General features: G+C 47.9%; 1 protein-coding gene across 2 annotated transcripts in view; it reads left to right on the top strand.

Moving 5' to 3' along the window:
- The first annotated feature begins 18,312 nt into the window (after nucleotides 1-18,312).
- The window catches only part of CCND2 (cyclin D2), a 35,554-nt gene continuing 29,308 nt past the window's right edge, over nucleotides 18,313-24,558 (top strand). For both annotated transcript variants that reach the window (XM_068401251.1, XM_068401252.1), the window contains exons 1-4: nucleotides 18,313-18,366; nucleotides 18,852-19,068; nucleotides 20,595-20,810; nucleotides 23,741-23,900. In XM_068401251.1, the coding sequence (XP_068257352.1) occupies nucleotides 18,874-19,068; nucleotides 20,595-20,810; nucleotides 23,741-23,900 (571 nt within the window). In that variant the 5' untranslated portion in view covers nucleotides 18,313-18,366; nucleotides 18,852-18,873. The remainder of the gene's footprint in view (nucleotides 18,367-18,851; nucleotides 19,069-20,594; nucleotides 20,811-23,740; nucleotides 23,901-24,558) is intronic.

The raw sequence follows: 24,558 nt of genomic DNA, 5'->3' as shown, positions 1-24,558 counted from the left end.
TAAATGGTTGTCTTGCTTCCTTTGAAATTACTGCAAGTTCTGGCTGATCAATAAGAAGGAAAAAAAAAACCAAAAGTTAAAAATTTCACCTTATTGCTGGCAAAGAACAGGGAAAAGTCATGTTGAAAATCCAGTGTTTTATCCTTGGCAACTCTGCTTTGCTAGTGCACCAAACTGGAGAGGAAGAAACCATTATTGGCAACACAGTTTAGGGTCTTCTTCAGCACGCAAAGCTCCTCTGTGGGCAGAGAGCAAGCACAATGTCTAAGCCCAGCCTATTCACATTGACTATTGGAGAAACAACCAGACAGCCTTGGGAAGACAAGCTAACCCGAGACTCTCTGAACGAATGTTTGAAATGGATTAAGTCAGGTGGAATTAGGTCATGGGGGAAACGTTTTAGGTACATTTGGTCTGTATCTAATCTGATTGTGGTGCATAGACACCAGCAAAAGCCAGCAAAAATGTAGATGAAGCGTAGTAAAAATTTTACAAATGTATTTTCTACAGAAACCTGTGAGCACCCATGAGATTTTAAAATTATAAAATATGTTTCCCCGAAATGAGATGGAGAAGTATAGCTCTATTTATAGCCCTGCTACAATGACTTTTCACAAAAAAGGTCAAGTACCTGTTATTTGACTGAAGATCCATTGGTACAACCCTACATGAAGGGTAAACTTACGCTACAAGGTACTCATTTTGTATCGGAGCTTACTGAGTAGCCAAACAGTGTATCAGCCCAGATGTTTTTTTAGAAGGAGCTGGTAAACAATAAAATTCAAAGCAACTGGCCTTGTTCCCAGGTAGGATAAAATCACGGTTTGCTGCCATTTAGCAGTTAGGTCTCGGCTGGCAGGATAGTCCACTTGCAGAAAGGCAGGACGAAAGTGCTACGTTTGGCTCTAACTCATTTCCCAATGGCTGGGTCTTCGGCAGGGTGCCCATAGTGTTGTATTTACATAACCTTACCTGATAAAAACCTAAAGAAAACTAAGTAATGACTCTGAGATTTAACCCACAGTTTAAAGTGTTAAACAACCCTCCCTACACTTAGAATAAATATTCCAACTTTCTCCCATGGTTTCGAGATGTCTTTGCAAGCGCATGACTTCAGAGAGAAAAGGAACAAAGGTTTGGCATTAGGAGAGAGAAGATATGCAAGGAAGCAAACATCTGTGTTCTGGAAAATGAAATTATTTAGAACTTGAGTTGAGCAGAACCATGAATTTCCAACACCAGTTTTTTTATTTGATCTGTTGAACACATCGTACGCATTTCATTTTGAGCTAGCTCAGTATTCAGCAGCACTTTTCAGTTGTGCCAGGGTGTTGACTCCTGGGAAGGAGCAGTGGAGGAGCTCACAACATTCTTCATTGCTACAAGCCACCCCATCCATGTTCTCTTGATGCCTAGGTTTGCTCACTTAAAGGGGAGACTGCACTACATCACAGGGGGATGTGGTCTGATCAGAGAGCCCAGCCACAGGACTGCAAGGCCCCTTCCCACAAGCAATGCACTACAGCTTAATGTGGAGCCTCTGACAGTCAAAGCATCTGGGGCCATTTCAACACCAGACTCACCTGAAACAAGGTACTGTTGGGAAGCCTGTTAGGAAGATTCAGATAATTTGAAAATCTCAGTAAGATTTATTTTTTTCCTTGGAATAAAAGAAATAAATACTTTGTGGTCACTGAACTGCTATCAAGTATGCAATGCAAGTAGCTCTGTTGGAGCACCAACACACATGGAGAAAACTCGTGGTACAAAATGCCAGATGTATGATGATCTAGTTTTGTTTTCCATTGTTATCTCTACCAGATGGTTTTATATCACACCTCTGACCATGATTTGCAAAGCACCAAAAATTTAGCATTTTTAAAAAAATATTATATTCAAACTCTCATTTTACTGCCTTGAATTGTATTTTGTTGTGGTAAATACTTGTTAAAGTTCATTCTTTCCTTCCATATGGTCTTTCCTCTTCTGAATACTTGCAGCACTGTACATTTTACAGTTACAGTGGACCCTTTTGATTCAAAAATTTTTAAATCCAAACATATGCTCAAAAGAATGTCCTTCCTCCCATTGCAGTGGCTCTTCTCCTAAGAAACCCTTTCAAATGAAGGGTCACTCAGAGCCTAGGCATACCTGCTTGTAGTCCTAGCTGAGACATCAAAGGCTTTTTCAAGGTATTTTTAGGTGTAAGAATTTAAATAACATACTGTTAACCTATCTGCCACTGATAGCTGGATCATTTCAGACCATGAGAAACCCAAATGTCCGAAGTGATGACTGGTTTTGTTTCCTTTCCTTTTGACTGCTTAAGAGTTGATGCCTACTCTTTTGAAAGTGCCCTTTGGAACACAGAACAGGATGACACGGTGTGAAAGCAGTCGGAATCATTGGATATTTGACAGGGAAGTGTTTCATCTGGTGGTGCATCCAGTGACACACTATTCCCAGTGGCACTGCTTCTTCCCAGGACTTACAGCCCAGTGTAATACAGGGTGGCCGTGAGACTCCCTCATCCGGTAAGTCCATCTTTTATCCAAAATACAGTATGGAAACAACTAGGTGGGGGCGGGAGGCGGTGGTACATCATTAGACATCTCCAGGGTAAATGAATCATGAGAAATAGGCAGCAAGAAGTTGCGAAGACTGGGTTTTGCCAGATACATTTGATTAATTTTTGGACGGGTTACACAATTAGTGGGTGAAGGGAATACAAGAGATACAATGTGTTTGGATTTTAGTAAAATATTTGAACCTGTGTCCCATGAAACCATCAGCAGAGAAATTAATCCAAACTGGCTTGCAAAAAAAGTATTAACATGTGGGCTGCAAACTGGCTAGAAGACAGGAAACAAAGAGTAATGATAAACAGCAACGAACCAAGTTGGAAGGACTTGTGATCAAGGATGAATGAATGATCTGTGTATGAATGAAAGTTGCAGGTGATAATATGTTGGGAAGAAATATAAACACAAGCAAGGATTTCTTTTTTTTTAAAAAAAGGCAGAGTTATTAAGGAGTTTCTGCTGGAGCCTGGAAAATTAAGGGATAGGAGAAGAATCAGGTGGGGATCTGTACTAGGGCAGTGATACTGACGAGGATAACAGTCTGGAAGTGGTCAGTTAAAAACAGACCTGATCTCAGGGGTGTCCAGCATTCAGGCTGCAATCCAGCAAAATCCCTAAGCAGGTGCTTAACTTCAGGCATGTAACTAGCTACTGAGTCACTGAGAATTAAAGTAAGCCTGCTAAAAGCTTTGCTGAATTGAGACCAGACTGCTCAGTACCTCGCAGATTGAGCCCTTTGCTGTTTTTCCCCCACGATGCATCTTTCATCTGCTCAATACACGTTTAGGGATGGGCTCCCTGGGCTCAGGGGGCCTGTCTTTTAAGGAGCCATACCCAGCAGCTGTGGATTCTGCTCACACAAAAGGGTTTTGGAAGTCCAAATTCAGCTCAGCTTCAAGCAGAAAGAAGACTGAAAATTCCACACTTCTCCACGGACAAAAATTTCATCAGCAATGATAAATTGCTTCAGAACAGTCCAGAGGATTTTGGGTTGTGCTCAGATTTTCTTTGACAGTGAGATTACACAAACTCAATATAAAGTCTCATTGAAAGAGTTGTTTCAAAGTGAAAAAAGACACTATTTTATTGCCAAAAAAAAAAAAAAAAAAGATTAGACTGGCTCTTTTCTTGAGTTTTCCTTTACACATCTTCAGAGAAACTGAAATCAATTTACAAAATAACTCAACATTTTACAGGATTGACATTTTCTAATGAAAACTGTCTGATCTGTCCTTCTCTCCTTGCATTCACCTGCTACCTTTTTATCTTTGTCGTAACAAATACTGAAATGATATTACTGATTGTCTGCATGCCTTGTATGAGAAATTCTTATTTTTTGTTATTACCAGCAATTCACATGCTACCCCGTGCACACTGTTCCTACTGCTCTCCAGTCCCCAGGGCCAGCAAACAGTCTTTCACTTCACACCTCCTCAGAAACATCATCTCCAGCTCCGCTTGGCCCTTTGTCGCTTTTTTCAGAACATTTCTACTGGGTCAACTCTTTGTGGGGAAAAAACAAAACAAAACCAAACAACAAAACAAACCAGAAAACACCATAGATCTTCCTCCACACAGTCACAGTATTTAGAGTGTTTTATTAGGTCTCATTGCTTTTTCTTATGGCCCCAAGTTCTGGAGCCATAGATTATGGAAGAATTGAAAGTAAGGCTTCAGCATTCAAACTTAAAAGGAATGAAATGTAGCACTGTTTCTAAGATCATGCGTTTTAGGGGATCCTTGCTCATGGTATGTTAAGGTTTATGCTGGCAATGTAGCAACTATCATACTGGGATGCCATCCAACAACTTGCTACATTACTATTTTATCTCCTTATTAGAAGGCTTCGTCTCATCAGCTGCCGTCCCGAAGTCCCCACCATAGCTCTGCCCCCAACTCCAGCCTAGACTGCGCCGCCGCTGAAAGAAACCTCCATCATTCAGAAGAGAAAATGCACAGGAAAGTCTCTGACAACTTCTCAGAAGCTCCTTTTCCTCCACACCCAGCTGGTTTTGGCTTGATAGTGACTCAAACTGTCACCAGAGGACTTCTGGGTAGAAAATTTAAGCAAATGAAGATCTATCACTGACATCCCTCCCCTTAATCACCAAGAGATGGGAGCAGAGAGCATCCTCGTCAAAGCCCCTGCAAGTCCAGCAGTGCCTCCCAACCTCCCCCTAGCTCCTGCCCACCTTGCAGAGAGGTCTCTTCCATCCCCCTCATACTGGCAGGCAAAAAGGAGCTACTGTCAGGCTCACAACCTCATCTGTACACCACTTAAGGTTGTGATCTGTAAGTGGGAAATTACTGCTGCGAAAAGTGAGGAAAAAGCTTTATCAAAAATTTACACAATTAAACACCTCAGAAGTGGTTAAAACTGAGCAGGATGGTGTCTACCAACAGAAGACACTTAGGTTCCCAGAGTCTTCAAGGGACACATCAGGCATGCACCTTTTCTTGTGCAATACCATGCACTTAGCAAGGTTAAATTCCATCTGCCCTTCCAATCTTCTTCCCTTTATTTTTCCCCAGTGAAGCTGAAGTTTTAGAAACTTACAAAAATGGGAAAACTCCCAGAGGGAGAGAATTATGCCTGTGATTGGAGTCCATAGGTGTTATCATCACCATCATGGGAGCTGGAAAGAAGACTGAACTGCTCTTCATTTGCACCAGCTGATGAATACCATGCTTCCAAGAAAATTGTGGTTTTTGCCTTTCCCTGGTCAACCACAGTTTGAAGGAAGACGTGGGTCACCATGCAGGGCTCCTCAGAGCACTGAAACCTCCAGCATCCCTGGCTAGTGGTCATGCTGACATCCTCTGAATATAAGCAGTCTGCTGACTGACAGAGCCTTTGGAAGCTGTTCGATGAAGAATTTTTAGGATCGACAGGGAAGTAAAACTCCCCGTTAGTGCAGGAACTGACCATCCCAGCAAAGTCCTTGATCTATCCCACTCTTCTATGTTATAGTCTTCACATGACTTTGCTTTGGGCTTTTCCTGCAGAATTTTCTTATAGAGTGCTGAAAAACTTTCTGAGCTGTGGTACAGTTGTTGGGAATAAATGGTTGATGAACCCCTTTGAACTGAGCACCTTTGTTCAATGGCCTGTGATTTGCAGAGGACTTGCCTTGGTGATGAAAGTGGTCCCTTCCAATCCTATGCTACTTTTTAGAGCAAAGTTTTTTTCTTTTTTACAAAGTACTGTCCCCATTAATAATGTTTTATAGATTATAATAATTCCTCAGTGCAAAATATTGTGTGTAATATATCACTGTGTAAGCAATCCCCCCAACACATTTTGTTTTCTTTAAGTCTTTAGCTAAAACCATTTTATAACATTTGGGTTGTCACTGATATTGTGTTCCTTCACCTCAGCTTCTTGGTTTGCTCAGATTACTGCCAGATTTCTTAATTCCCCCTCATGCCAACTGAGATGATGCAGTATCTCCGGGCCAGTACCATGCTGCAGCCTGTCAAAATGTGATGGAAGATGGCCCTGAAGCCTTCCTTGACTTAAACTGCAGCTGTCATTTTCCATCAGTGCCCACTGTTGCAGCTTAGCTCCTGCTGGCACAGCACCCTATGCAGAGTTTAAGCTGTGCTTTTCGCTGCAGGTCTCCACTTTTTTCACGCAACTGACACTTTTAACTCTCTCCTTCTTCCCCCCAAAAAAGCTTCTTCTTGCTCCTCTGACTTTTCTTCTTTGGCCCTGTTCCTTCTGTGCCTGAGGTTGCACACAGTTCTCTCCCTTCACTCACATTCCCCATCCATGCTTTCACCACAGCATTAAGCCATCGTTAGTGAAAGCAGAAAACACAAGGATTCAGAGGAATGCCTTCCTAGGCTCTCAGTGTCAGATGAGGAGTATTTGCAACAGGGTAGGGCTAGCAGCAACATCTCCGCAGAGTGAGACGCTACTCTTAGGATGACACTTCATCTACACGGACTGGGGAGCACTGTCCCAAGTGGGGCTGGTAACCACAACCTGGGCTCCCATTATGGTACCGGCCACACAGGCAGCAATACAATGAGAGGCAGCAGGTGGGTCTGAACTGAAGGGCAGGGAGCCCAGGGAAGAAATTAGATGGTACCATTCAGCATGCTGAGTGGCAATCACAGGACACCAGATGCGTCGCCACTGCCAAGTTCCCGTAGGGGTTGAGGAAGAGAAGAGCATCACGGAAAGGTCTGCAGGACAGTGAAGAGGCTCTGCTATGTTTTATAGGGAGCACTTTCCCTATGTAAAGACCAGTAGAGGAGAAAGTGCACATTTGTTGGAAAGTGCCAACAGTGGACTAGCTGTGTCCCATATGCCACTTACCCCTTTACGCTTCTTTTCCTCGCCCTTTCAGTTACATGTCCTGATCTCACCGGTAAGATGAAAAGGGGAATAACTTTTCCTGAGAAGAAGCTAGCACTCTGGCTTTGTGTCAGTCTATGTGAGAGTCATTCAGCCAGAGTATTGCATTTTTTTCTGCTGACCACAAGATAAATGTCCTTCAAGTCTCACTCTTCTCCACAAGGCTGTAATGCACATAGACCTACACCAACAGAGCGATGTGCCTTGGCAGGCTAACATTTGCCCAAGGCTAGCTTCACTGTCTTAACCTGTTAAAAGCCACGTAATATTTTCACTCTGCCCTTCTATCTGTTGTAAGCATTTTGTATAACAGTTAAACGCCATGGAAGCTTGCACATATTTCTCCTCACAGCTCTCTTGTTGCTGGGGAAGTGGCCCACAGGTCTAAAATGACTGGGCTGCCCTAAGAGAAGGTGAAGTGGAACCTAGGTCTCCTTGCTGGCATATGAACATGCGTCCCTGGGTGTCTGACTCTGCACAAACACAAATGCACGGCATGATCTTTTCCCCAGCAACCTTGCAATGTCGCATGTAAGACAAGAGACAGATGAAGCAAAGCGGGAAAACAATGGGACACAGCTGAGCCAGTTCAGACCAAGGATCCACCTAGCCCTGTATCTTGTCTCCAGCTATTCCCAAATTTCTTTTATTGCTTTCTTTTTCAGTTATCAGGCCTGGGTTTGGTGCTTCCTTCTGCCTCCCATCATGCTCACACCAGAGCCCACCACTGGCAGTGTCCCAAGCAGCTGTGGCACAGGGCTCTCTGGGGGAGGCTGAGCAGAGCTGGGCATAACCCTTCTACCCTCCCTTGTCCATCTGTCTGCATATCCCTCCCCTCATCCTGAGCCCACACTGCTCTCCCCAGCACAAACAAATGTCCATGCTGGCAAAGCCCCTTGGCAGAGTGGGCAAAGGGTGGCCAGCTCTGTGCCAAACCCATCATTGAACACCCTGGCCTTCCTCTTCCCTCCTCAAAAAGTCTCCTGCACTTTGCTTGGGGTGAACTGGCCAGAGAACTCTCCATTGTGCCCCCTGCCATGGCACCAGGATCTGTCTCTGTCCTTGTGCCCACTTGTGCAAGAGTGGACAGTGGATGGTGCCAGTTAAATGAGTCAGTTGCTGCTGGTTTTTTTTTCATACATGTGGAAGAATTACTTCAAGAATGGAAAAAAAGTTAAGGAAACAGGAAAAACAAACAAATAAAGCTGATGTCCCCGGGGTCCACAGGCAAACCCCAAAGCTGTAAGGAAACATGAGAGAGATGCAAGAACGAGACAAGTGTACATGATACTTCCCCATGTACGCTCCCGTTTCCATCCCATTCAGGAGACAATGGCAGCCAATGTGCTTGGCTGGGCCTACCATCCTCTACCTGCCAAACAGCTGGCAAAATTTACTGAATCAAACCTCAGAGCATGCCTGAGATAGACATACATTGAAATAACTGTATCTGCTTTTGTTGTAGACAGGGGGAAGCTGTGTGATTTGTACGTGTCAGAGCTGAAACTACCCGGGAAGCCCTGATCCTCTCTTAAGCTCTGACCGCTAAGAATAGGGGCTCCCCTTAGAAGGCAACATCCAAGTTAAATGGCAGATAGAAATGTAAGCATTAGGCTGTGAGATAGCATTTCCCTTTCTGTCACATGAAAGACGAGTTCATTATAGAACATCCTCTCTCAAGCCTGTAGGGAAAAGCTTGGAGGCTCATAGATAAAACAGATTGAGTTATGTCTTCCTTCGCTTTAAGTGAGTACAAGTACAAGGATTTTTATTGTCTACAATGTTAGCAACATTGCATCGTCCAAAAGACCTTGTTCATTTATCAGCTTTCTTTAAAATCTTTTGTTCAGAAGCCTGCTTGTGTGTGAACAGAGAAAAAATTCAGCTCTATCTAGTATCAGCCCGCAGCTGTTCAGTGACAGAAGGACTCAAAAGCTGCGGATATGAACATGGGAAAATCCACCCAAAGCAGAAGGAAGACACAGTAAGCAACAGCTGCATGACAAGAATATGCTGTTTCTGTAGCATGAGGGGAAAAAAAAAGCTACAGTTACAGTAAGCATCAGAAAGTTGTCAGCAAACATTATAATTGTGATTCAGTTCAGAAAAGAAAGCAAATTTACTTCTCCTTCTAACTTTCTTTACGTATCTGATGCTCTTCTGGACATATGTTCTGATTCCCAGCAGGGTTTGGAAACTCCGAGCCAGAAGCTGGGTCCTTTGAATCATCTTCTAAGCACTGGAGTCAGCAGATTTCAACATGTCCCTGACTTTCACAGGAAAAAGGACAAGATGAGCAAAAAAAGCCCCAGTCCCCCAGATCTGCTAAATCCTTTCAAAACCCTGCTCAGTTTTTAGTCTGATTATTCATAATATTGCTGTGCTTGATCACAGCATGTTGGACTCGTGCTTTTTATGCTTCTTAAACCAAACAGATCATGGGCACAGTAGATTTCTAAGCATGTTCTCAGGGCATGGATCCTCCCTCGAGTACTTCTCCCTGAGACCCCACAGCCAGAACCAGAGACTAACACTGGCTTTCCCAGCTCTCCAGGAGTCTCAGGTTATATTTCTGCATGCACTCCATCCTTGTAGGCCCTCTATAATTTACCACCTCAGGGATAAACAACTATTAAAATACATAGCAGGTCAACTGTGTGACATTTATAAAAATAATCACTCTCTACTTGAGATGCGCAAGAAAATATATAGAGCTAAATAATGAAACAGAAGAGCCCATCTGTACTTTCCTGTGTCTGGTTCTTCACCATCCTTTGTCAGCCCCTTTCCAGGTCCTCTCAGGAGAACCTTCTTTCACTCCTGTACAAGGTCTCTCCACATGCAATTGAAGCATTTCCTCTGCAGCTCCCATTCTCAGGTACAATTTCATTTAAAAGGACCTTTCTTTTGCAGAAGTATGGTCCTTTCTTCCTTTTTTTATCCTTCCCAAGCTTTCTTTGCGTATGGCTTCTTAGCCCTGCTTCTAAGGTAATGCTTTTCCCTCAGTCCCAGCCTGCTCCAGAGAAGCTGGGTAGCCAGACCTTCTCCAGGATGGAGCAATTCCTTTGTTATCTGAAACTAATGAGCCCATTCAGGTGCCAACAGTCTCTAATAGTCCATCTATTCATAGACAGAAAAAAAAAGCTCCACTCCTTCCACTTCTTTTCTAGCACAATGTTTGTGAGATAAGGGAACAACAAAAGACAGTCCTAGAACATAAGGAGGGAGACAATATACAAAATAAAACTGGGATTCTATACTGTGCATAGATTCTTTAAAAAGACTACCTATCCCACCCACTCTGATGAGGGAGATGTTTCTGTTCAGGTACTGCTCTGACATCGGAAAGGCAGTACTCTAGGCTTAGTTGTGAAGCTCCTGTAGGATGTTGCTTTACACCACAGAGCCTCAGCTTCCCATTTGTAAAATAGAAATGATGCTTTCCTAACCCGCAGGTCATTGTGAAGCATCTGTTCTGAGGATGGTGATTGCTACCAATGAGCCTTATAAATAAAAATTTGAAACCCGACAAAGAAACAGCTTATGTCTGAACATCAAAACAGCTACTCAGGCAAAAGGTCCTCTAGCCCAGTGCCCTGACACTGCCAGCGGACAGTACCTAGGGAAGAAGTGAATCGAAGAACAGGACGAGGAGCTAGCAACCCTGCCCCAGGAAGTAACTCCCTGTTCAAAGAGGCTATTGCCACATTAGATGAGATGAAAGCCCAGGTGAGAGTTTCAGCGTACAGTGAAATGAGACAGCAGCACAACAGAGTTTTGCTGGGGGTACAGATCTACAACATCAGGGATGAAGAAAGGGCATAGCTCACAATCAAGAATGGAGCCAAGGGAGGAGGCAGGGGAGGAGATAGGGAGGTTTCAATGAAGAAGAGCAGTGTGGAACATGTGCTAGTGATTTTCTTAGTTAATAAGGCAGTTTAGTTCCATTTACCAATAAAACCCACATCTACAGATCCGGCACACTACATCCTGAGCTATGTATATGGAGTTATGCCAATTGACAGCAAGCACCTATCACTGCTTCTTGCTGTTTTTCAAATACTCAGGAAATTTCAAGGTGATGGACAAACGTTGCAGCCAGGCAAACTTTGACCAGGCACAAGGGAAAAGTTCTTCTTCACTAAGAGTGGTGCAGCACTGAGACAGATTACCCAGAGAGGCTGTGGGATCTCCATCCTTGGATATTTTGGCTGAACAAGGCCCTGAGCAACCATATCTAGCTTGGAAGGTGGCCCTGCTGTGAGCAGTGGATCAGACTAGATGACTTCCAGCCTAACTCTTTCTATGAGCAATGTTTCTCTAAGACTTGTGTATATTTGCATCCAGTAACACAGCTGAAGGGCAGCATCACCCTTTAGGAAGCATCGTCATGCACAGGAAGTTGTGTATGCCTGTGAACACCAACTTCAGAATCAGGGAAAACAGTGATCAAGCAAAAGGGTTTCCTAGTCAAGAGCAAAACAAAATGCTGTAGAAGTGAGGCAGCCGAGCTGCAGAGCGGAGAGAAGGACACGTCTTCTGATAGTCCTGGGGAGAGGTAGCCCTTGAGAAATCGCTCACCACTGCTGCTGAAGTGTTTTGCCCCTGTGGGGTGATGACAGATCTCTGGGAGTTCTCCAGGGGCAGCAGCAGTGGATTTTGCAGAGACCTGTGAGAATTTCTTTCCACTTCAAAAGGAGGGCAGCTATCACTTCATCTGCCTTCCTGTCTTGGTCCCTGCCCAAGCCACCTTGTTACCCACATCAGGAGTTTTGCCCAGACCAAACAGGAACCTCTTTAGACTTTGGATGTAACTCAGACAAAGCAGACACGACTTTCACCATGCCTAGCAAGACACCCCAGTTAGCCAAAACCTACCTCCATGAAAGTGCTAGGAACTTAGATCTGAAATGGCTGGGGCTACAGCTTGAAACAAAAATGTTCATCACCCCATTGTACAAAGGCAGAGGGCCAGTCCCTGAGGTCTTTGTTCCCTGTTACTCACACAAATGCCCAGCAAAGCCTCAACAAGGGCAGCAGTGCTGAGCATGAGGACTTGGGGTAGCAGAGGATGCTAAGGAGCTCATGGGTGAGAGGGGTTTCACACCACTCACAGTTTCTTACTTCTGAAGAAAACCATGTCTTCAAAAGCCATGTGGCACCTGGCAAGTGACTGAAGACTCTGGCTGTAATTGCCACTGTGAAAAGGGGCAAAACCTTTCAAAATGCTTTAATTTCATGACTAACTTTGAAATGCATACTTCTTCATTTGTAGCACAGTGGTGCTGAGACATTTCATTACAGGAATAAAATACTGCATTCCCAAAAGAGGAGGGAAAAAAGAAGCAAATGACAGTACTGTTCAGGTGGTCATTAATATTATATACAATGTAATATTTTAGGCTATTAAAGTTTTAAAAGTAATTCATTTTCCCAGGTGTAGGTGTAATTGACACTGAGCAGAGTAGTAAAATATTCGAACTATTTATCCGTGGGAATAGCTTTTAATTCAGCAGTTTTGGAAGAGGAAATTAACAAGCAAAATTGTTTACTTCAGTAGAGGGTATTTATATGCACTATTTTGGTTTACTCTTGTTTTGTTTTTGTTATATTCTTGTCTGCTTGTCAGGCAATAAAACTTTGTTCATTCCGTTTGTTTGTTTGACCAGGTTAAGAAGACCAAAGTCAACAGATCTAGAGAGTATTTCATAGTCTCTGGAATGCAAAGGGGACATTCAAAATACTGTATCAAAGGTTATTTAAGACAGAATACTTGTGAAACTAGTATTTCTTTATGGACAGTTTTTGATGCTTTTACAGAGGAAATAAGCCAAGTGCTGAGGGGAAACATAGCTTTTCCTCCCTTTAAAAATCCACCTATTTTCAGAACTTGGATGTGCTCTATACACCAGCACAAAATGAGAAGCCCAACTTAGCCCCACAACACGTTGTCACTTAACACAGCCATTCACATGGCTTCCAGAACAAAGTGTCATACTAATGTAGCTCCACATGAAATATCTTGCTATTTGCCAGATAATATATGCCTCATATGTTTCAGTAAACTGTTCAGCGTGGGAATCCATGTCAGGATAATGCTCTTACTGCAGATTAATAGAATCATTACACTTACCTTTAAAATACAGCTGCTTCTGGGAAAAAATATGCTGATTATTTAGCTGCTCACAGTAATGTTAAGACAACCAAGTCATTCAGTACCCCTTCCCAACTCCTCATAAGAGGAGCAATTTGCTCTGAAGGTCTTCCTCTCCCTTTCCCTGTTTGTATAGACCTGGGCATGCTACACGCATATATCAAATGTAAAATCTTTGCCTCAGTGTAGACAGAAGGAAAATAAAATGGAATTGAAGCTCCACATTTGTTTTGGTAAGAGCAAAACCACATGTATTGGATCAAGACTGAGACCACAGTGAAAAGTCAGAACATTACTTTTGAAGGAAGGTGTGTGACAGCAAGATGCTTCCAAAACTGGAGATTAGTTGAAGGCTGGGGGACAAAGAGTCTTTTACTACCCTCTCCTAACAGTCTGGAAAGAAGAAAGATTGCACATTTAAAGTCAAAGCCATCTTTGAACTAAGGACTGATACAAACATCCCAGAGAGCAGGGAAATCGCACAACGGAATGCAAGAGGTTAACAGCAAAGTCAATTTTAAGCAGAAGAGAAAGGTGATTCATAAGCAGAGTGGAAAAAAAAAAGATTGTCACCTTCAGATCCTATCATACTATTAATTATGAAAGAGATATCAATAGTTCATACCTGTAATTTGTCAGAACTGTTTTTGCTCTTTCAAATATCTGCTCCAAAAGTCAACTTTTTTCCCCCGCACCGCTTAGCAAGAAAAGAATGACGGCGTTTATGTACAGTTCTGCATACCGGGGGCCCGATCCTGAAAAAATGTCAAGAGCTCTCCCTTGCAACTGATTGCCTGGCATGTGGGAGGCACCTGTTATGTGTTCCTGCTCCCTGTAAAGGAACGGCAGCCTTATCAACCGCTCACCAAGGAGAGGATCGAGTCGGCAGCACTTGCTGCAAAGTACGTGGCAGTCCTGCAAGATAAGGCTGTGGCACCAGGAGAGTTAAGCAACACAAAAATTTCCCTGTCTCCTGTATAGCGAGAGAATTCCCAATCCTCGACTTTCAGCTCTAGCAGAAATTTCTCATCAGTTTCAACTCCTTTGCTGCAGAAAAAACTGCAAGATCTCACCCTAATTCTGCATGTGCCTGTGTTACCACAGGTTATAGGTTCTACACAGGTTCACAGATCCAATAATTTTAAGGCCAGAACACATCACAGGGATTACGTACCTGATTATTTTTGGTGTAACGCTGGTCACAGAACCCCACGCAGTAACTCCCCCTTCAACCCTGCCACTGTAATTTGTTGTAGAATATACTTTGTAGGCTATAACCCCACCTAACCTTAAAGACACAACCCTAAATGAAATATCAAGGGATTAATTAAACTTGCAGTTGAAAATTTCACGTTGTTGTTTGTTAGCCTAAATGTACCGCCACCACCTCTACCCATCCTGAATCTCCCTGCATTTCTCTAGATTTCTCTAGCTTACGTTCATGTCAAACCTGGGAGTGTCTTTGGGCTAACTGTGATGAATTTACGAAGTCTTCCAGGTGAAAACATGGGTCCCAGGTACATGACCATTCTTGTAGTTCTTTTTTTGAGTGCCTTCCCATGTTGCCTAATAAAGAAATCTGTGAGTGGAGTTGTGCACTCCTTGCACTGGGCATTCCACAAACGCAGTTTCTAATTACTGCTCTGAAGAAGTTAAAGCTAAGGAATGAGAAAGGAGTATGCATAAACCAGAAAGGAGTAAGCAATTAAAAATATGTTAAGGAATCACCCAGAATTCATTAGTTAATGCTGCAACTGCTGTGCCTGCATAAAATCACCCTCTAAAGGCAAGTATAGCTTTATTACAGGATATATTTCACCTGCTCAGTGATTATGTTGTTTAAGGTGGCTGTTAATGATAAAGCTGCCACTACACAGGTATTTAGAGTTGAAAATTACCTGTACAAGTAAAAATAACTCCTTGAAAATACATGGGCAATGCGCAGCAGTTCCTGTGGTATCCAAATCCTTTTCCAGTCTTTAATCGGAAACCAGAGGAAAGAAAAGATAATTTTTTATCATGTTGTTCCTGTTGAATGCACAGCATGGAATTATGGAATTTACCTTTGAACAGCTAAAAATCAGATATTAAAAAAAGAAGCCACCAAGATAGACTGCTTCCAGCTTGGACAGTGGAAACACATTCATCTGTTTCTTTTTTGGCTTCCAGTCGGTTTCACTTTCAGATTCTCATGTTTCGCACTCCAGCCTTCAGGTTTCAAGCACTGCAAGGGAATACTTATTTCATTTAAACAAACAAAAAACCTGCGGCCGCGGGGCGCACACACAACATGCCTATTGGTCTGCGGTTCAAATGCAAAGCTTCATCCCGTACTGTCCCCTGAAGCATCTTCAAGATGGTTCTCTGGGATTTGTAAAGAAAATAAATGAAATAAATAGGAGTGATGACGAATTAAGGATCTATTTTTTAAAAACCCAAGAGTCACCGGGTTTTGCAGGGCTCTCGGACTAACACCAATAAAATACCATTACATATTACAGATTCCATGATACCTGCGTGTCGGATTAGTGACGAGCAGCCGTGACACCAGCCCTGAAGACCCGAAGAAGAGGGGCTGCCCAGGCACTAGCGGTGACCGCGGTGTTGCCCCCCGGCGGCTGCGGCGGGGCTGGGAGCAGGACAGCCCCCGCCCGCCGGGCTGAGGGGCGGGCGGCGCGGCTGTCCCAGCAGCGCGGTTCCCCCGCGGCCGCGGCGGCGGCTCCGGGCAGGGCGCAGCGCTGCTCCGCGGGAGCGCCCGCTTGGGGTTGCGCGCACCGCCGCTCCCGCCGGGGGAAAAAGCATATACCGAGGGTGTTTGATTTAATCATTTATGCTTTTAAACGGGCGAAGCAGCTCATCAAAAGAAGGGGAGCGAGTGCGAAACGCATTTTTTTTTCTTTTTTTTTTTTCCTTTTTTTCCGGAGGGAGGGTGGTATATAACATATGGCACTCGGTAATCCCTACACGGAGGCTGTTAAAACATCTGCTGTTTCCAAACGCATGCAGCAGCGCCCGTGGGCACGGGGACACGGCGAAGGGGCAGCTCGGGCACGCTGGCTTCTGCGGGCGCGGGGCCCCCGCCGGCCGCGTTTCAGAGGACCGGCGTTTCCCCGTTGGAAGGGGCTACCGAGTATATACAAGCCGTCGCACCGTGAAAAGCGTTTCGGTTTTGTTGTTTTTTGTTTTTTTTTTTTTTTCCACGACATCGCTGCAGATCAACGGCACCTCCGCGTGCAGAGCTGGCATGCTTCCATTTATTGATTTAGTGTTGGTTTTTTTTGCTAACGGGACCCCCCCCCTCCCAGCAAGGTGGCGGGGAGGCAGCGGCCCGCCCACGGGGTCCTTGGTTGCTCCCCGGCGGCCGCCCCATCGCGGGGCGCGGGGGGCCCCCGCATCTCTCCCCCGGTCCCCGCGGCTCCCCGCCGCCGGCAGCCGCGCCGTGCCCCAGACATCACCCCACTTCGGAAAGTCGGTGCCGGACAATTAGGACACCCGTCGTCCTCCCCCCCGAAACCCACATAAATCACAATCGCTGCATTGTCGGGCTACAAAGCCAGACGGGAGCGCTTATGAATTTAAGTTTGGAGAAGGAAAACGTGCTCTGACACAACACGCTCCCTGTTCACAGGAGTAGCCAGGAAGGGGAAATGAATGGTGGAAGTTAAAGAGCCTTTCATTGCGGAGCACGCCGCGCCGCAGCGGGTCCCCGCTCGCCGCCCTCGACGTACGGCGGGGGGTGCCCCCTTCCCGCTCCCTTCCTTCGCCCTCCTAAAACGCGAGCCTTGCCGGGCAAAGATTTGCCCAATTCCGCCTACGGCGGGGTCGGCCTCGGTAAGCTCCCGTCTCGGGGGGCGGAGGGGGGGGGGGTGCGAGGGGCCACACACGGTGCCCGGCAGCGCCCAGACGGCGCCGCCCCCGCGGCTTCGTTTCGGCTGTGGCCTGGAGCTGCTCGCTTCGTGGACGGGACGGGACGGGACGGGACGAGGGGGGCGCGGAACTGATTTCGCGGGGAAATGCTGCTAGCAACGCGTGGAGGGCTCAGCTGTCCCGGCCCGGCTCCGCGTTACCGGGAGGTGGCAGGGGGAAGGGAGTCCTGCTGGCTTTTTGGTGGCGAAGTAGCCATTTGCTCCGACGGGCGGGTTAGGTGCGGGGCCGTCCCAGACGGTTTTTGCAAGGGGACCCTTGCCGCTGTACTCCGAAGAGATGCAACCCTCGTCAACGCCGGTCCCATCACTCCCATCCGTTTTGATGAAGAGGGGCGAGGGCTAGCGTGGGAGGGGGCGCGTTTGCCCACTCGCGAGCAACGACGGCCCTTCGCTCGCCTTCCCCGATGCCGACAGGGCCCGTGCGGCTCCCCGGACCGGAGATACGATCAGGTGAGGGGGCTCCACCTCGCCCCCGTCCCTCCCGGGCTGCTTTCGATGCCGGGTAGCATGCGTCCTTAAAATATAATCTGCCCGGTAACAATCAGCGCGCAGCGGCGAGAGCCCCAGAGCTATTGGCTATGCAAATAGAGGGAGGGGAAGCGGCGCCCCAAACTCCCTACTCACACTTTTAAGGCGGTATTTCCTCTCCGTCTCCCCCCGCCAAGCCCACCTCCGCGGCGGCCGGGGGGGACGGGGACCGCCACTCCGGAGAGCCCGCTCCTCGCACCCCGCGGGGCCGCCGCTGCTCTGCGCCCGCCCGGGCAGTTCATCCCCGGCCGGCCCCGGGCAGCTCCTTCCCCCTCGGGAGCCTCTGCTCTGCCGTAGCAGGCAGGAGCAGAGACTTCGCAAAGTTGACACATTTTGCAGGCGGGGAGCGACTGCGACGCCGGCAAAGTGCGAGGAGGGTGGAAGTCACCCAGTGCGGGACATAACTCCTGTCGCCGTCACCCCCCCCCACCCCGCCCTCAACCTCTCTCTCTCTCCCTCCCTCCCCCCCCCGCTGCGTTTCCTAGAAAGTTGTATCAGTGTGGCCATGCAGTGCTAAAACGGTTCGCCTGCTAGAAACACGTATGTGTGCCGGAGGAAGTAGCGTGGTGATTGTTAGATTTCACCTCGAAAACGGCCGCCGAACGCAGAACCCCCACCCCTGAAGGAGCTTTGGGGTCTTTTTCGGGTTTGCTGTTGGGCTGTAGTTAGCAGGGAGCTCTGTGTCCCCCCCTCCCCTCTGCAGATTAAGGGGGTACCGGAGGGGGGAGTGGGTCAAGGGCTTGAGGGGGGGCGGGACGTGGATGTGGCACCCCGCCGAGCCAGGACATTTCATTCTTCGCCCCCATCGTCTCGGTGGGTACCAAGGGGGAGCCCTCAGTTTCTTGCAATAAGAAAAGGCGGGGGGGAGGAATAGATTCAGACGGGTTCCCGCGGAAGGAAAGTGTGGAGTGGCTTTCATTTGGTCGCTGGAAGGAAGAAAAAAGAGAAGCTGTCATTTGTGTCTGTGTGTGTCCCTATACGAGGGCCTCCTGGTTCCTTGTTAGCTTATAGAGAGGAAAAAAAAAAAACCCCCACGCGTTTGATGTTACGTCTGACCAGCTGCTGTTCTCCATAATAACAAGAGAGAGAGAACTGCCTGCCCTGGCGAGTTGCGTCACTTTGCTTCAACTTTAGGCTAGAAATCGAGAGAGAAGCAGAGACGAGTTTCAAGGGAGGCAGGAGCGAGCTGGAAAACCCTGCCGCCTTCCTCCCACCCACCTACCCCTCCTCCTTTACCCCTCTCCTTTCTCCACCCCCTTTCCCCCCTCCAAAAAAAAAAACCCCAACTTTTCCACCAGAGAAAGAGATCTCTTTGGAAACATGGAGCTGCTGTGTTGCGAGGTGGATCCCATGAGGAGAGCTCTGCCTGACCCGAACTTGCTCTACGATGACCGCGTTTTGCACAACTTACTAACCATAGAGGAGAGGTATCTGCCCCAATGCTCCTACTTCAAGTGCGTCCAGAAGGACATCCAGCCCTTCATGAGGAGGATGGTGGCCACTTGGATGCTGGAGGTTTGTATCCCGGCGCCTTCCCCCGGCCTCTCGGAGCGGTGCTGCCCGGGGAGGGGGGAGGCAGGGCGGCCGGCTCCGGGCTCCCCGCCGCGGGCAGCACCTCCGCCTCCCCCGTCCCCTCTCCCCCTGCAGCCTCTCGCCCCTCCGGTCGCTGTGGGGGTTCTTCTTGTCCTCCCCCTCCTGAGCTGAGCCGGTGCGGTGCGGTGGGGGAAGGGGCGCGGGGAGCATCGACAGCCCGCGGTGGAAATCGCCTCTGCCGGGGGGCTGCCGCAAAGCGGGGTGCAGGAGGGAAGGAAGTGAGTGTGTTGAGGGAGGGGGGGAGTTGGAAAAGTAATTTGCAATTAAAAAGCACAAAAAAGCCGCCTCCGGCTGCGGGCGGCCGGCAGCGCTTGAGACTGAGGCTTTTCTGGGAAAAGGGAGCTGCGCCCGGGGCAGGGCGAGGGACGGGGGGTGCCCGGTGCCCCCCGCGTTTTCCCCAGCGAGGATTTCATGCCCACGTATGCAGTGGTGAGGACGTGCCTTTTTTTCGCCATGTTGCGTTGCATGCAGCTCTGCTCAGAGTTGCCGAGACCGTCTTCCCCCCTGCTTCCCAAGAAGGGTCTCGGAAATGCACCCCGCCACTGCCCCCCCGCCCCTCCCGGCCTGGCGGGGGGCTGCCGGGGAGCCCGAGCAGGCGGCGAATCCCCCTTTCGCCCCAGTACTTCAGGCGGGGCGGCAGCGGGCCCAGATCCCCGCAGACTCGCCTGCCTTGCCCTGGCCCCACCACCCATCATTTGCCCCTTCGTATCTCCTTTGTGGGGGACCTTTCCCGGACCAAACGCCCTGGGTTGGAAAGACCAGACTCCCCGCTTGGTTTTCATGTACGATTTATGCTTTTTCTTCCAGGCTCCGATTTTTGGTAAATTTTTGAAATAATTTTTTCGCTCGCTCCTGCTAAAAGGATCGAGGCTGCTCTGGCTCTCCCCACCCCACGTCGCCCTCGCTGTATCTCCCGTCCTCCCCCCCCACGCCGGATCGGGGACGCAGGGCTGGGGGACACCCCCCAGGGGAATTTTTGCAATTGTCGGAAACGATAGGGGACCGTCCCGGGATGCCACCGGCGTCAAAACCGGGACCCCCGGGGAAGTTTTGATATTTTTATCGATTTTTTGAAAATATGACGAAATAAAAAAAAAAGGAAAAAATTGGGTCGCAAAAAAAAAAAAAGTCGGAGGCTGCTCGCTTGCTGCTGGATGGGGCTTCTCGTCTCTCCCACACAGTGTCTTGAATTCATTTCTTACTGAATGAACTAAAGGAATGTGAAAGCCGATTGACAGCCTTCCCAGCCTCTCCAGAGATCTCCCCCTCCCCCAAAATTTAGCTCCCCGGGAAACAAAAATAGCAGGAGCCATAGCAGGGAGGCAGTGGTCTGTTTCATGGGATCACTCATTTTTTTTTCCTTCTTGTCTCTTTCTCTCTTCCTCTACCCCCCTCCCCCCCCCAACCCTGCTGTCCCATCCTCCCCTCCCCATGCTCCTCCCTTGCAGGTCTGTGAAGAGCAGAAGTGCGAAGAAGAAGTTTTCCCTCTGGCCATGAATTACTTGGACAGATTCTTAGCTGTGGTGCCCACTCGAAAGTGCCATCTGCAACTGCTGGGAGCCGTCTGCATGTTCCTGGCCTCCAAGCTGAAAGAGACAATCCCTCTCACAGCCGAGAAGCTGTGTATATATACGGACAATTCCATCAAACCCCAAGAGCTGCTGGTAAGCAGCCCCCTGCCACCTTCTCTCCGTCAGCTCTTGCGCTGGCGGCCTCCTCCTTCCCTCTCCCTTTCTTGCACCGCAAGCCATCGCTTTTGCCACCCGCCTCCCGCTCCCCCCACCATGCCTTTTAAAAAATCGCGATTTTCAGGGTTTTTTACGCACTCTGTGAATTGTCAGAAAGTGCTAAAGGCTCAAGAGAGGGGTCACCCCGAAACCACAGGTGCGGTGCCAGGGTGAGGGGGACACAGGGGACCTCCCCATCGGTTCTGGCTCCTCCGAAGCGTACTGCCGTGGGGCATTCAGACCCGCTCCCCGCCTTGCTCACGAGCAGGGTGGTGGCGGCGGCAGCCCGCGGAAGCTGGCATTGCCCCGGGAGCCGTGTACCCCTACCCCCGCCTGCCCCACGCTGTGTGTCCCCCCCGCACTCCGTGGGTGCGGGTGTCCCCGCAGGGGACCTCGCCGGGAGGGAGGTGCCGGGCGCACGTGCGCGGGGCGGGCGGCGCGGGGCGGCGGCGCCACCTGGCGGCAGACACGCGTCGGCGGGCTGAGGGGCTGCCAGGCGGCGGGGCCGGGCGGGGCGGGGGCCGCCGGGGGCGCGGAGCCCCGCAGAGCGCCGGGCCGCCTCCCGCTGGGTGGGCTGCGGTCGGTGCCCGGCGGCGTCGCACGTCGGGGTGGGCTCCCCTCCCTCCTGAAGCCCATGGGGGGCTTTTGCTGTCGGGTGGCGTGTAGGAAGGCTGAGGCGCCAGCCGGTAAGTGGCTGGTTTTATAACCTGGGTAGACGGTGGATCAGTTATTGGGGAGAAATTCTTTACTGTGAGGGTGGTGAGACACTGGCACAGGCTGCCCAGAGAAGCTGTGGATGCCCCTCCCTGGCAGTGTTCAAGGCCAGGTTGGATGAGGCTTTGAGCAACCTGGTCTAGTGGAAAGGTGTCCCTGCCCGTGGCAAGGGGGTTGGAACGAGATGATCTTTAAGGTCCCTTCCAACCCAAACCATTATATGATTCTAAGCTGCGATCTTGTTCCCGTGGCTTTTGTGAACGTGGTTCCCTGTGGGTTATCACCCAGGCAGGTGGCGAGATGAAAATCCAGCTCGCTTGAGCGTCGCCGCAAGTGAAAGGCCACTCACGGTAGTACTTCTACTACGTCCATTCAGACATAGTGAAAGCAGAAACAAAAAGAATCAAAATTATTTAATGGAATAATATTTGCAAAGCGCTTTGTGGTATAGAGTGCTAGACAGGTATTTGAGCCTCCCAGTGTGAGATGTACGTTCAGCCAGATGATAGCTGTGTTCTTGCAGATCTTGGTGAATGCGCGTGGCCAGCCAAATCCCCGGAGAGTTTCTCCTATGAATCACTGGGTGAAAGCAGTGGGGATTCCCCCGGGGAGGGGCTGGGACCTCACGCTTCTGCAGGGTAAAGAGTTTCGCACTGCAAACCCTGCCGTGACTGTCACAGACGTGAGATGTCCAGTCAGTGGTACGGACTGTTAGGGGAAGCGCTGTGGCCCCCCCAGGCGAGAAGATACGGAACAATGTGCCTACGTTTTTGTGCCCTGTGGATTTAAGTATGTGTTTTGAGTGCTTCCCTGTATTCAGTCCTCTAGATTAAGTGCTCTTCTATATCAAACTCTGTTGCATTAGTAATGTTGGGAAGATCAGTCCTTAGTTAATGTAGTTGTCATTATGTTCAAACATTTTACAGATTTTTCTTGAGAAAGAAAAAAAACCCCACCTAGTTTTTGGGGCTGGTTACATACATGAATGTGAGATTTTTCAAGCTATGGAGGGCTCTGTCATAATCCAGTAGGAATGTCTGTAGGAAAGTAACGTGCTGTTAAAGTGGACCTCTATTCAGAGAAATGACTGCAGAAATGGCATTGTGGGGTCCATGTTTATGGTTTCTCAGCAACGCTGGTTGATGTCCCCTCGTCTGCAAAATGAAAGGACTTCCAACTTGCCAGCTCTACGAGCTTAGCTGGGGCTCCCCACCACGCTGGGCTCCATCAGGCTCACGCATCATCAGGACTCAAGAATCAGTGCGTGGAATTTAGTTAATAGCTAATAGTTGATGCATGAGACAGAAGCAAGTCCAAGGCCTGAGCTTGGTTCACTCTGCGGGGTATTCGAACTGTAAGGTATTGGAAACTTACTTTAAATGTTGAAGCATGCAGGTCTAGCCTAGCTTGAAACCCATGGCCAGAACTGTTGATTAGGTACCATTTCAGTGTGTAATCACATTGCAGGGAATGGCCAGTAGTTACATACGCACCCAAGCTTTCCTTTGATTTCACTGGGAGTTTTGGGCGTGCAAAGAATGCGGGAATGGATCCTACATGATTTATTGGCAGATAATTTACACAGGCTACTTCTTGGCCGTGTTACGTGTGTTTCCTTTCAGCAAAGCTTTTCTCGGAGTAGTTTAAGCACCATGAGATTTATCTGCAGGAGCTTTTGAATATGCTTTTGTGAGAGAATGCCATCAAGCTAACTTCCCTAGTTTTGAAAAAAGAATGTATATCTAGGTTATTTTTGTCCATGGTTATCTCTAGGGCTTTAAATGGCTATAAAGTAAGGACTATAGCCATTTAAAAGAAGTTACTAGGAAAGGACCACAGTGACCTTGGCAATATCTAATTGCAGGCTAAACTTTCTGGGTGGGCATTCAGCACTGGATACAAAAAAAGTAAAATCTTGGCAAAAGCTGCCAGGTCTCATTATTTTCAGTAGAGCTTGACATTTCCAGTGTTTAAAAAAAAATAATAAAGTCAACAACTTCAAAGCAGTAGGGACATACGGAAAAGACGTTTGAGCAAAAACCAATTTAGCAGTGATATAATTACAATCAGAGAAATAAGCAAAGCAGGTTTTTTTTTTTTCAGGCTTGTTTATGGCTTTTTTTCTCTTCTCCCTTCCCCGCCTCCCCCTGCAGGAATGGGAGCTGGTGGTGCTGGGGAAGTTGAAGTGGAACCTCGCAGCTGTCACCCCACATGATTTCATTGAACACATCCTAAGGAAGCTGCCTCTGCCTAAAGACAAGTTGCTTTTGATCCGGAAGCATGCACAAACGTTCATTGCCCTTTGTGCCACAGGTAGGCCAAGGTGCTCCGGGCGCGCCTGCTGCTTGCCGTGTGGTTGAAAGTGCAGCTTAGTCGCTGGTGGTACAAAGGCTTTTCAACCCCTCCGTCCATACGTGGTGCGGGAAGAGCGGCTCAAGCTGGTGGGACTGTTCACAAAGAGCATCATGAATCAAGCTCCGAACCTGTGTGTAAACAGAATTCTTGCAATCAGGAGCCATAGTGCAGTTGCAGTCCTGCTCCTACTAACGCATGCCATGCTTTTGCAATAAAGACAGTAAGACTGGATTTGCCCGTACGATTTTCTGCTTTGTCCAGTCACTAATTCTTTTAAAGGGTCACAGATAGTTTGTAAGGACAGATGTGAGACGGCCAAAATACTAGAAGCTGTTATGGCACATTAGCCCAAAATGCATTGGGCTAATGCGTTCAATTAATGTGGTTTGTAAATTTTTCATTAACCGGACACTGTCCAGATAAAAGGTAAAAATTGTATTTTAACATGTATGTGATGCTACCACATTACTGAAGCATAGGGAATGACAAGTTAAGGAGTAATTACTTCTTTTTAAACATTTGGATTCTTTCTTTAACTTCAAGAAAGCAGTGAAACTAGGCCATTTTGTAGGGAATCATTATACTCCCCTTTTGTCATATGTTTGGCTCGATACAG

This window comes from Nyctibius grandis, chromosome 5, assembly GCF_013368605.1.
Source record: "Nyctibius grandis isolate bNycGra1 chromosome 5, bNycGra1.pri, whole genome shotgun sequence".
Taxonomy (NCBI): Eukaryota; Metazoa; Chordata; class Aves; order Nyctibiiformes; family Nyctibiidae; genus Nyctibius; species Nyctibius grandis.
This window is presented reverse-complemented; position numbering and strand designations above follow the sequence as displayed.